Consider the following 13,909-nt stretch of genomic DNA (forward strand, 5'->3'; position numbering starts at 1 on the left):
TATTATTATTTTTTAAGATTTTATTTATTTATTTGACAGACAGAGATCACAAGTAGGCAGAGAGGCAGGCAGAGAGAGAGAGGGAAGCAGGCTTCCTGTGGAGCAGAGAGCCCGATGCGGGGCTTGATCCCAGGACCCTGAGATCATGACCCGAGCCGAAGGCAGCAGCCCAAACCACTGAGCCACCTAGGCACCCCTCCCCCCCCCTTTTTTTTTAAAGATTATTTATTTATTTGAGAGAAAGAGAGAGAGAGAACACAAGCAAGGGGAGCAGAAGAGGGAGAAGGGGGCTTCCTGCTGAGCAGGGAGCCCGATGTGGGGCTCAGTCCCAGAACTCCGGGATTATGACCTGAGCCGAAGGCAGACACTTAACTGACTGAGCCAGCCAGGTGCCCCATGGGCTTATTTTCCTTCAAAACATATTAGGAGGGATGAAAACTAGCCCCTCATTTAGTTTCACTGGGAATAAACCTAACTTGTCCAAATGTATTTGTCCTTACATCCAGGCATGGGAATGATGGCAAATGACAGCTGTTATGAATAATTTGACAGTGCTAATAGATTAGGACAGTATCTAGCACATTATGGGTATTTAATGACTGTTGAACAAATGAATGAATCCGTGAGTAATTGAGTACAGAACTTTGTGGAAACTTTTATCTCACTGTTCATTATTTTTCCATATACAGTGTACCCAACAATGCCTTGAGACCATTCGTGAACACAAATAGAATGTCTTTTTATCTGTAAAGTCTCTTTACAATATAAATGCCTTTGAAAACTTACTGCTCAGAATGATTAATGATGTGGATACTGATTGTGCATGACACTCGTTTCCTTTTCCCCCCCTTCTGCCAGAAAGCAAAGGTGATGGAACATGAGGCCAGCGGGGCCACGGCCAAAGGCCAAATTCCTGGGCAGTGGCCAAGGTGTGCAAGGACGACACGGTTTTTGCCAGTCTACCCCTGCCACCCCACCAACTTAGCCCACACGGCACAAACACGTGCCATTGGAGACAAAGGGAGCTTGCAGGTCTGTGATTGACCTGGTGCCACTTGCATCCCCACAGGGAGAAACCACCCAAATCTCCCCCCAGCTGGTGGTAAGTAAGGTCGCAATCTCATCTCTGCCCATGAAAAATAACCAGCTTGGAAAGTGCAAGTCCAAACCATCCCACAGAATTCAGCGAGTCACAGTGCTCTGCTGGGTGCTAGGAAGACTGATACTGCTTAGTACAGGGACTTCCTGCTTTGGACGGTAAGCCAAAATTCAAACAGAACCAAATTATTTTCTCTGAATGGAAAACAAATTTCTCAGAGTAAGGGTGAGTCCATGCTCGGGCCCTGGTAATACTTGACCCACCCCCAGCTGTATACACCAACCTATTTCTACCTAATCTTCACATTTCTTCAAAACAAAAACAAGCTCACTGACAATGCCTACTTTTTGTTTTTCTTTTAAGAGAGGGGGGAGAGAGACAGGGGGAGGGGAAGAGAGAAGCTTTAGTGGTCTCCACACCCAGAGCAGAGCCCCACCCGGGGTCCAGCCTGGCAATCTATCTTACAACCCTGAGATCAGGACCTGGGCCCAAATCAAGAGGCCTACGCTTAACTGACTGAGCCACCCAGGCACCCAGACAGTGATTACTTTCACTTACCCGCCTCTGTCTCCAAAAATTTAGTGGTGGCCTAGCAACACCAGTTGTGCCTGAGAGGCAAGATGGTGTAGAGAAAGCAGAATCTCTGGGTGTAAAACCTCTCTCTAAAAAAATGCTGTTTGGCTCCCCAGAAAGTCACTGAACTTCTCCGAACCCAAATTTCCACAGTGCTGTAATAGAGATCATGAGACTCCTTTCCTAGATGCACTACGAAGACCCACCAGGAAGCGCAGTGAAATAATGGTTGTGGAGGAACTTAGTACACAATAAATATCATTGTCTATCTTCAGCTTCATGTCTGGATAATATAAGTCACTGAAACACTGGAATGAGAGCATGCTGGAGAAGAACCTGCTTGTGTAAGCTATCTCCTCTTCTGCGACTGCCTCCCAAGGATCGGATACACGTTTCTGACAACTGTACACCTCCCGCAGAAGCCACTCCACAAATCCATGTGGACTCGCCCAACCTTGTGTTTCTTCCCATTTTCTCTCTGGTTCATTGCCAAGATCCGCCAACGGTTCCTAACTTCAAGATCTTTCTTGCTACCCTCACTGAACTGGCTATCTGGACCTGTCAAATTTCCCCCCTTAAATATAGCTGGACCTGGACTATCTTTCTATCACTGCTCTCTGCATTCTGCCTTTTCTCTTGTCTGAGCTACTGTAGTAGCCTCCACACGGGTCTCCCAACATCCAGATGTCTCTCTTGCTAAGACACATTCTGCAATGCTGTCCAAGGTTCTTTTCAAAAATCCCCATTCTCATCATGTCACTGTCTTGCTTCAGAGGAATCGTGGCTCCCACTTTGTACACAGGCAAAAGCTTAACTCAACAACATTCATGGGTTTGGGTCATGTGGGTCCCCTGGCCTTTTCAGGTACACCTCTGCCTCTCTCCCAGCGACCACTCTGCAGTGAAAGCCAAACTCCCCCCACACTGAACACTCTGGGCACTTGCAGTCCCCGAGCCTTTGCTCATGTGGTTCCCTTTGCCTAGAATGCCCTCCCTTTCTCAGCTGAGGAACCTCTTCTCAGTCCTTCCAGAGAGAGTTCTATTTCCTGTGTGGGCCAGCACTCAAAGTTCAAGTGTAAAATTCTGTGGAACCAGAGGTTCCCCTGGGGAGATTCCTCCTCTTTTCCCTCATTTTCTGGCCTGTCCTGGGACCACAGAACAGGTGGAAATCACACATTCTGTTGGACATCAGCTTATTTTGCTTAAGGACAACTCAAATGTTCACCTGTGGTAGGACCCTCTTAATAAGGCCAATTTTCAAAAAATCTTTATCAGGGTGCTTGGGTGGCTCAGTCGGTTAAGCGTCTGCCTTCAGCTCAGGTCAGGATTCCAGGGTCCTAGGATTAAGTCCTCCAGCTCTCTGCCCAGTGAGGAGTCTGCTTCTCCCTCTCCTTCTGCCCCTCCCCACTGCTCACGCTTGCACACATGCGCTCTCTCTCAAATAAATACTCAAAAATAAAAACACTTGTTCAAAATAGCTTCTTTCCATCAACAAGGAACATGTGTGATTTCCTGTGTAATTACCAGACATTTATAAACCAGAACAGAAACTCTGTTAGCTTGATTGCAGGACTTAAGAAAGCGAAGTGTAATTAGCATTGGATGATTCACACCTTGGACCTTGGAACCTGTCCACAAAGGTTTCCACCATTTGGCTATCACTCCAGGACAAAATCCCTAAGTAAAATACTCTTAGGATTATAATCGGTAACTTCCTGACTTGGAACTAATAAAGTTTTGAAGATTACATCTTGTCTTTTGAACTGGACCCTTGCATTCCTTAATGCCATAGTATTCCTATGGACCATGGCTATGTTATAAACAATTAATGCCTTATTTGGGGAAGTGAATTTGGCACTTGGGAGGCACTGGTACTGTAGCAAAGGTCTGATTTATCCCAGGCTTGTGGACTGACCATTTTATGGCTGTGTCTTGTGCCCAGGGTATGTCTAAGTCACATACTGGCCCTCCCAGTCCTAAATCCTTGAGAATTAAGACGATCCTAGGAAGTACGGCATGGCGGTTTGGGCTAGGAAACAGAGTAGGCCCAGGTGACAGGACATGCCTGAGTCCTTGCTGAGTTCTTTGGGAACTTTTGGGACCTAGAGGTGACATGGCTGGACTGGCTGAAAGGGGCTCAAGGAAGCTATCTTCTCTGCAGATGACTATTCCTGATGACCTCTCAGTGACCTCCAGTGGTAAGCCATCTTCTGGCTCTTCATGGACCTGACAGGCTTGTGAACAGGCATAGGCCCGGCCAGACATCACTCCCTTGAGTGTTAATCACCCGCCAGGGCCAGGGTCAGCTCCCACAGATTGCTGGTACAGAACTGTGGGGCTCAGACATGGGTCAGATTGGATCTGGATGAGACAAAGAAGCTGGAGGCAGAAAGGGGCCTGGGGCCCCTCTGTTCTGTGGTCTCCCTGGCAGAGAAGAGGCATTTGGGAGCCTCACTCTGCCCTCTGATTTTCTTCACTGAGCAAAATCAAACACGAGTAGGTAATCTGATTTTCTTTCAATTCCAAAGCAGTTGTTCTCGAAGTATGGACTCTGGACTAATAGCATCAACATCCCTAGGAAACTTGATAGAAACGCAAGCTTTCCAGCCCCACCTCTGCCAACAGACAGATCCAGCAGTCTGTGGTGCAGGGCCTAGCAATCTGCATTGTAATAAGCCTTCTGGGTGTTTTTGCTGCTGCTCGGTCTGAGAACCACCCACCACACGCATCTTCATGTTCAGTGCTGCTTAGAGGCAGGACAGGCTGGGACAAACATGTCTAAATTCCGCAGGCGTACAGATGGAATATTTCTCCTCTTCTATGCATTTACACTGGCTGCTAAATGTAAAATTGTCAGGTTCTTGTAATTATACATTTGAGGAGGAATAATAAAGGGAGTCAGGCTTCTGAATGGGGGTTTTGAATCATACAGTATAATGAGGTGAACTTTCCAAACATCAGGCCAAAGCCTCCTGTCCACAAAGGGACAAGCATAAAAATAGTTTGGCTGTTTCCAATTGGGACCAAATGGAAACCATCTGGACTCCACCCTCAAGAGATTGATATGAATCAGCTCAATCTGACTCTTTATTTTGAAACAAGTAGAACTTTTCTACCAAAGACCAAACTCGCCCCACAACCAAACACCTTATGACGGTGAAAGTAATTATTTAGTATGGGAAGCTGGGTTTTTTTTTTCGTTTGTTTGTTTTACCTGCTTTATGAATTCTAGAAAGCATGAAAATGGTCTGCTCTGACAATAAGCTGTAAGATAAATGTATATTAGATACAGGCTTTTCCTATTGACTCCAGGCACAGGATGCTGGGGAGACAGAAGACTTCAACGGATCCCACTGTCTATCGGATTAAGTGCCAACTCTTGCCTGACTTGCAAAGACTTCCTCAATGTGACCCACCCTTTTTGTCAGGCTTACCTTCCCACATCCTCTGGTTCCAGCTAAACTTTGTAGGCTTATGGGCTTGCATTGTTAAACCATCTCTCCCCTCTTAAATCCTTCCACCTATAAGTCCTTTCTTTCCACACATCCATTTAAAGTTCATTCCAGTTCCAGTTCCAGTTCCATCCCAGGGGGGTAAGAATGCCTTTCTCAGAATCTAGGGTCCATGTTTGGCCGTTGGCAGATGCTGCCTTGTGCGGCTATTTATTTTCCTAGGTGTGCTTCCTGTTTATAAACTACACTCTGGGCCCCCTTGTTATGAGTTCAGTTGTGTTCCCTCCCAAAATTCCTGTGTTGAAGTCCTGCCTCTCAGGCCCTCTGAATGTGACCTTATTTGGAAATAAGGTCATTGTACATGTGATTAGTTAAGATGAGGTCATACTGGATAAGACTGGGCCCCTGATCCAGTATGACTGATGTCCTTATAAAAAGGGCAAAATTGGACACAGACACATACAGGGAGAACCCCTGGGGAACATAAGGCAAAGGTCAGGGTGATGAATCTGTAAGCCAGGAAGCACCAGATTGCCAGCAAACCACCAGAAGCTAGGAGAGAGGCAAGGAACAGACTGTCCCTCCGAACCTCCAGAAGGAACCAGCCCTGCCAACATCTTGATCTTGACTTCCAGGGTCCAGGACTATGACACAATGTATTTCTGTTGTTTAAGGCCAAAAGAGGCAAGTCTGATGTTTTTGTGCCAGGTTTTAACAGCTGAAAGGTATTATTATGACCTGGCCCTCAACATGGCTCTTATTTAAAAGCTGAAGGATGAACAGTTGTTTTGTTCTCTTTGTGACTTTTCCCTCAAACTACCTACCTTCCATGGGAGTTTAACTCCTCCAGGGGCCTACACAGGGGCATGAGGGTTTGGAGGTTTGGGGTAGGGGGTGGCACACAGGTGAGGTCATTCAAGACGACATTCAGACTTTGTCATCGCCTACTGAAGTTACGCATGCATTCTGTGTTTTTATATGTATGAGAAGCGTTAGCTTCTTAAACATAAAGACTCTAGGGGCACCTGGGTGGCTCCAGTGGGTTAAAGCCTCTGCCTTCAGCTCAGGTAATGATCCCTGGGTCCGGGCATCGAGCCCCACATCCGGCTCTCTGCTCAGCGGGGAGCCTGCTTCCCTTCCTCTCTCTCTCTCTGCCTGCCTCTCTGCCTACTTGTGATCTCTGTCTTTCAAATAAATAAATAAAATCTTTAAAAACAAAACATAAAGACTTTAAAGTATTAACCAATTTCTTTAGCCTTCTTTGCCATTCATTAATTTAAAACTTTTTTTAAATCAGGGAGACTCAATATATAGAAGTGTCCAGAGCTTTTCTCTAGACTTGAGAAGCCTTGAAGCTCCCAGACAGATTTGGCCCTTTTGGGCTTCTTGCAATGGCAAGTTAACCACACAGAGGGACACACACATTCAGCGTTTGTCTTAGTTAACCACTTGCTGTTAGGTCTAGATGCAGAGTCAGAATTAGTGACCCAGCAGTCTTCTGCCCTCAGGTGTCATCTGGCCCATTATAAGGACTGTCCCCGGGACAGCCACCTGCCTTGGAGACACTGACCATCCTTAACCCCAGAGGAATCCCTGCTGACTCCTCTAAAAGGAATTTTGGTTGACAATATCCCCAAACCATAACTGTCTAAAACAAATGATAACCTAAACTGGTTCTTCTTTTCCTTTTTTTCTCTTTTGATAGATTTTCCGAAATCTATTAGCACTATCCAGTGGAAAGACTGTATTTATGCCAGACAACAGAGTCAGGGCTGATAAATTGTCTCCCTTTACATTTTCAGTTGGCCTTTTAGCTCACAGGAATCTGTATTTCTCTAATTCAGAGAGACAAGGTTAATTGAAGGGCAGGAAAAAGACCGTACCACATGAAAACAGATTAAAATTGAGGAAGAAAATGGCAAAGGGTAAAGAGCTACATCACAAGGGCCTCTTAACCTTCCACACACGAATTGTAGGGAAAAAAACAAAATGGACTAAAACAAAACAACACCAATTTAGGTTAGCCTAAACCCTCTAAACAGAGTTTGCTGAAGACTATGCTCGTGACACAACTAACAATCATCTAGCGCTCTCTCTTTATAACCTCAGCACGGGACCTCTGGAGTGAGATTTAGGGAGCTGTGAGTGCGAGTTCCTCAGTTTGCCACTAGGATGTTGAGAACGGGCACAGCTTCCCTACCACTTTGCTGTGAACCTTTAAGACTTGGAGAGCTCCTCGGGGCACCCAGCTGGCTCAGTCAGAGGAGCATGCAACTCTGGATCTCAGGGTCGTGAGTTCGAGTCTCACATTGGGGGTAGAAAGTAGGCACATAAACTTAAAATACACACACACACACACACACACACACACACACACACACACTTGGATAGCTTCTTGTTTCATTTAATCCTGCTCAGACATTTTGGAGTTGGTGATTTCTTAAAACTGCCTCTGACAGACTCTGTTTCTGATTCTGAGCAGTGAGGGCAGGAGAGAAGTCTCCAAACTGAATTTAGTAAGTCTGGCTGTCTCTTTAATGCAGAGACATTCCCAAATCAGCCCACACCCCAGAACTGATTTTGGCTTGCTGAATGTGCTGAAGACAAATCCCTCTGGTGGATATGCCCAAGGTGCTCTGTGTTTGGTTTATAGGAAACCATAAGACACCAGGTCTTCTTTATCTCCATAGGAGTTTTTCTGTTTGGGGTAGTTACTGAAGTAGCAGGAACTAACAGCCCATGACAGGTGGAAGGGATTTACAGATGAAGGAAGACGAAGGGCTAGTTGAATCCACAACCACATACCTTTTTTCCTCCTCTCCTTCCCTGAAGTAGTTTTCTGTGTTAGAGTTCCAGGCGACTCTGTAATCTGGTTCAAAGCCGAACTGCCCCTCTGTTTGGCTGTGTGGAAAAGAAAAAGATGGGGGGGAAGGCCTGTTCAAAGTCGTATGAATGGGTTTTTACGCACTTCACTATTGATTATTTCCTTCAGCTTATGTACACTTGGGACAGGGATGTTTCTCGTAAGAGGATTATCCCACCGACCGATTGTCAAATCCCCTTCACTTCGGTTCAGTCCTGTCTTTTTCATCTTGCTCTCTCTTCAAAGACTTAAGGAGGAGAACATTCAACCAAGTAAACCCCAAGTATCGTCCTAAAGGCCTCATGTAAATGCTCTTCATTCCACAGCTGCCCTCTATTAAAAGTGGCTCCAGATCTCTTAGATTTGTAAGAATGTACCAGACACATTTTTGGCATATTTTTAAAAAATCTGAGTATGTTATTCTAGAGTCATTCTAGACCTTTCCTTTTCTTTCCTTTCTCATGTGCCCCACATCCCAAGCATCAGGAAATGGGACAGATGTGGAACTTGACTCTCTCTGCCACTTGGGTAAACCCCTCTCACCTCCCACCATCACCTCCCACTGGATAACAAGAGCCTCCGAATGGGCCTCCCTGCCTACCACCCCCACCCAGTCTGTTTGCTACACAGATCGAGGGGTCCTTCTCAAACCTAAATAAGTCCTAACTCCTGCTCCTTCATTGCTAACAAGCCCTAGAGCCCTTATCCCTATTAGTGCCCAGGTACCCTACTGCTGCTTGTGGATAGGCCTTGGGTCCTTCGTGCAGGCTGTTGCCTCTGCCTCAAGTGCTCTCCTCTGTTACAGTTCTGAGTGCTGAGAAATCTTGTTCATACAGATGGGGATAGAATAGGGTTGTCAAACTAAGCCGCCTTGTCCCCCACACATACAGGACATCAAGTTGAATTTAAATGTCAAGTAAACAAAGAATAATTAGTTAAGTATATACCAAACACTGCATGAAATGTACTTATAATAATCATCTAAAATTCAGATTTAACTGGGTAATCCTAGAAGGCGTTTTATCATAGCAGTATTATTACATTCTTTGAAATCCTGTTTGATAAGCTAAAAAATCACATTGTGGTGGGGTGCCTGGGTGGCTCAGTGGGTTAAGCCTCTGCCTTCAGCTCAGGTCATGATCTCAGGGTCCTGGGATCAAGCCCTGTATTGGGCTCTCTGCTCAGGGGGAAGCCTGCTTCCCCCTCTCTCTCTGCCTGCCTCTCTGCCTACTTGTGATCTGTCTGTCAAATGGATAAATAAAATCTTTAAAAAAATTTTTTTTAAATCACACAGTGGTGGATCAAAATAAAAATAATTTAGAAGGATCTGTCATTTGATAACTCAATTAAACTAAAAACCGGCATGTCACTGAGTTATCAGAGTCATTCCTTTTCTTTAACACTTCCACTAATATTTTGAATTGTCTCCATTTTTTGTACCCCAGGGAAGACAATGTCTGCTCTGATACTGCATGTGAAAAGAAGAGTCCCTTTCTTTTGCAAAGTAGAATGATTGTGACCCAGGATACTAACCAGGAGTACTGGGTCCTTATGAAAGTTCAGAATCTGGACATTTCTTTAAAACAATCCACACCTCCTCGAACACATCCCCCCGCCCCCCGGCCTCGGTTTTCACATACTCTGTGTCTTAGTGTATTTGGGCTGCTAGAACAGAATACCATAGGCCAAGTGGCTTCTGAACAACAAACACTCATTCCAGGGAAGTTCGAGATTCAGACACTAGAGGATCTGGAGTGCGGTGAGAGCCTCTTCCTGATTCACGAATGGCCATCTTCCAGTCATAAGCTCACATGGCAGAAAGGGTGAGGGAGCTCTCTGGGCTCTCTTTTATGAAAGCACTAATCCTGTTCAGAAGGGCTCTGCCTTCATCACCGAATGACTTTCAAAGGCCCCACCTCCTAAACCATCATCTTGGGGATTAGAACTTCAACATATGAATTGGGGGCAGGACACAATATTCAGTCTCTAGTACCCCTGCTTCATGACAAGAGCTGCAAAGGACAGGGGCCAGGCTCGGTCCAGCGGTCAGGCAGGTTGAGCACAGATTGGTGTGGATGGCGGGTCAAGTTCCTTGGCTCAAGAGTCACATTTTGGGGGTGGCAGGGCTGTTCAAGACTCACCCGTGACCAGAAGAGGGCTGGAAATATTCCATTATTATTATTATTTTGCCTCCTGTGCTTCTTTTTTTCATTTATGACTCTCCCCCTGGCTAAGAAGTGAAATCAAGACGGGAAAACGACATGTGCCTGAGCAGAGGTCTATCCATCCAGCTCCGAAATACGAAGTACTTTTACTCTGGGCAGGTATGGACTACATGTCTGTAATCCCCAAATATTCCGATGTTGGGTCCCCAGTGTGGCCGTAGTTAGAGATGGGGCCCCTAAGAAAGTCATGAAGGTTAAACGAGGTCGTAAGAGTAGGACCCTGATCAGATAGGGTCAGTGTTCTAACTGGAGAGTCGCTAGAAAGCTCTGACTCGCTCGCCCTCTGCTGACACACCTGGGAAAGGCCTCGTGAAGACACAGCACGAGGGCGCCCTCTGCAGGCCAGGGAGAGAGCTCTCACCAGGAACAGACCGCCCGCAGGCACTCTAATCTGGCGCTTGGGGCTCCCAAAACTGCGAAAAATGAATCTGTTTAAGCCGCCCAGCCCGTGTTATTTTGTTACGGCAGCCAGCGCAGACTAATACAGTTACCCAAAAGGATGCAGAAGAGCTAACCAGCTAACCAGCTGACCTCCCTAAAAATCAAGGTTCGAGCGAATGAATAATGAGAGAACTTCACAGAAGTTCTGCAAGCGGACCACTGACCACAGGGCCCAGCCCATCTGGGGCAGCTTCCACCCTGTTCCGGGCTGTGGTGAAGGATGACAGGGCAGGCGCTCCCGGAGGTCAGTTCTGCCTCGTGCTTGCTTGGCTCTCTGGGAAAACAAATCCAGAACCCTTCAAATCAAGCCCTTATGCTCCTCTGGGCAGAAGCCCCCCCGATATAGAACAACCAGACTAGGAGACCTCCACGTTTCCTCCCCAAGCTCTGTCCCTTCTTTGCCTTTCCAATCCCACACCTCACACCTGGGCCTGTCTGCTCCATACCAATCCCTTGAGACAGTGCTTTTATATTGCCAATTCTTTTTCTTTTCTTTTCATTTCTTCTTCTTTTTTTTTTTAAGATTTATTTATCTGAGAGAGAGATTATGCGTGTGTGCGCACACATTCAATTATTTTTCTTAAAAGACAGATTTACTTGGTTATTTCAGTACTGAAATTACAAAATAGGACCTCATAAATAGGACTTTGGCGCCAGTCTTGTAAAAATAGAAGAGGGAAAGTCATTATTTAGATAGCAAACATTGTTTTCCAGCTTCCCTTTGTATATTTATTGGGTTGACTGAAATGTCAAGTTCAACAAATAACCTATAGAATTCTGATACCAGGAAAGTTCCTAAAGGGAGGATAACTATTGTATTTATGAATCTCTCATAGTTATAAGTTCTTTGTACTCACTTCCACAACGTAGCCTTGACTTCAGCTCTTTTTTTTTTAAGGTTTTGATTTCTTTTTTTTTTTTAAGATTTTATTTATTTGTCAGAGAGAGAGAGAGTGAGAGAGAGCGAGCACAGGCAGACAGAATGGCAGGCAGAGGCAAAGGGAGAAGAAGGCACCCTGCCGAGCAAGGAGCCCGATGTGGGACTCGATCCCAGGACTCTGGGATCATGACCTGAGCGGAAGGCAGCTGCTTAACCAACTGAGCTACCCAGGCGTCCCTCAGCTCTTTTTTAAAATAGTGCAAGTCAGTGAATCCTTTTTAAAATTGAGATAAAATTAACAGGTAACATTATATTATTTTCAGGTATATGGCATAATGACTTGATATTTGTATAGATAATGAAATGTTCACCACGGTAAGTTAACGCCTATCACAACACATGGTCACAAATTTTGTTTCTTGTGATAAGACCTTTTAAGATCTACTCTCTTGGCAACTTGTTCTTTTTGAGATTTTATTTTTTAAGTAATCCCTCCACCCAACATAGGGCTTAAACTTACAATCCCTGAGATCAAGAGTCGCACACTCCACCAACTGAGCCAGCCAGGTGCCCTCATGCAATTTCCAAATATACAATACAGTATATTTAACAATGGTCCCCATGCTGCACATTAGCCTCGAGCTCTTTATTTTCATTTTTTTCCAGCAAGTAGAGCGACTGTGTTCGCCAACATGCCTCAAGTTTACTCTCCCGGAAAAAGGTTGTTATGATAATAATGATGACAGTAATGATAATTAATGTCCCTCAATTACTTACTACATGCCAGGCTTCATGCTAACTACATCACATTATACCACTTCCTCCTCACTGAACACTCTGAGGTAGTTATGTTTATTTTATAGCTGAAGAAGCTAAAGTTTGATCAGTTTGATAATTTGCCCAAACTAATGCACAGCTGGGGTAGGATTTGAACCCAGACCTGATTCTAAGTCTGTGCTGTTAGCCACTTGCTATAGTTTCTGTTAACAATGATTCAAAGTAGTCAGCTTTCAAATTGGTCATGAACATGTGTATTTGGGATCTATTAAAAGAAATGATCAGGCTTCTATAAGGGAGTAAGCTCCTATTGTTCTTGTCTGTCCTGTATCTGTCCTCCTCATTGGCCTGCTGCTTGGACGGACCACCACTCCGCTCCCTGGCAAATCGCAGGGTTCTGGTTTGGCTGCCCACCAGCATGCTCCCCCTCACCGCCCCCCCCACCCTGGGTGGCTATGTGATCAGTCCTGGCTAATTACACCTTAGCACATCCTGTGCTGTAAGGACTGGTCTGAGATATGTATGTGACCCAGGGAGGGCCAGCAAGAGCCTCCCTGGGGGATCTGACTCACAGTCAGTGTGAGATAGAGGCTCACACTTTCTGGCTGATAATAAGTCATGATGTTAGAGCCCTGGGACAGCTGGCAGACGTGTCAACTGCTCTTTCCTGCCTGGAGAAAGGCTGACCACACTGGAATGGAAGGCCCACACTTGGGAGGGATGCTGAATCAAAAGCAGCAAATTTGGGGTCCCCTGATGACATCGTATGAGCCCCCTCAGTTCAGCTATCTCTAAAGACAGCTGTGGACATCTCAGTTATGTGAGCCAGTAAGCCCCTGTTTACCTTGAGTTCTGCCTGGGTGGTTCTCACTCTCCGAACTGAAGAGTTATGATTAACATGCCGTACTAGTTCCCCGCTGCAGCTAGAACAAATGACTGTAAACTTAATGGCTTAAAACAGTACAAGTCTATGACCTTACAGATCTGGAGGTCCCAAGTCCAACATGGGTCTTACAGTCAAGGCCTTGGTGGACTGTGTGTCTTTTAGTGGCTCTGGGGGAGAATTCCTTGCCCTGCCCTTTCCAGCTCCTCGAGGCCACCTACATTCCTTGGCTGGCTGCTGGCCCCTTCCTCCCATCACTCCAACCTTTCCTTCCACAGTCACATCTCTTGCAAAAGTCTCTTTGCAAATATGCTGTGATGACACTGGACCTACCCAGAAAATCCAGGATAAACCCCTGTCTCAAGGCCCTTAATGTTATCATATGTGCACAGTCCCTTTTGCCACGTGAGGTAACATAATCACCAGTTCTGTGGATTAGGACAAAGACATTGCTGGGGGCCCATTATTCTGCTCTCATTCAGATTCAGGAAAAAGAATTTCCACTGACCACTAGGAAGGTCACTTTTTTTTTTTTAAGATTTTATTTATTTATTTGACAGAGATTACAAGTAGAGAGGCAGGCAGAGAGAGAGAAAAGGAAGCAGACTCCCTGCTAAGCAGAGAGCCCAACGCAGGGCTCGATCCCAGGACCCTGGGATCATGACCTGAGCCGAAGGCAGAGGCTTTAACCCACTGAGCCACCCAGGTGCCCCTAGA

The 13,909-nt window shown here is 45.7% G+C and overlaps 1 protein-coding gene across 7 annotated transcripts in view; it reads right to left on the minus strand.

The window, feature by feature from the left end:
* LOC132012179 (ribonuclease inhibitor-like) overlaps window positions 1–13,909 on the minus strand; it is a 49,377-nt gene that overhangs the window by 22,087 nt on the left and 13,381 nt on the right. For 6 of the 7 annotated variants that reach the window (XM_059391834.1, XM_059391837.1, XM_059391835.1 and 3 more), the window contains one exon: window positions 7,929–8,024. In XM_059391834.1, the coding sequence (XP_059247817.1) occupies window positions 7,929–8,024 (96 nt within the window). Of the gene's footprint in view, window positions 1–7,928; window positions 8,025–13,735; window positions 13,858–13,909 lie in introns of those variants that run through there. The other variant, XM_059391839.1, reaches the window with a different exon arrangement.

The sequence above is a fragment of the Mustela nigripes genome, chromosome 2 (assembly GCF_022355385.1).
Source record: "Mustela nigripes isolate SB6536 chromosome 2, MUSNIG.SB6536, whole genome shotgun sequence".
Taxonomy (NCBI): domain Eukaryota; kingdom Metazoa; phylum Chordata; class Mammalia; order Carnivora; family Mustelidae; genus Mustela; species Mustela nigripes.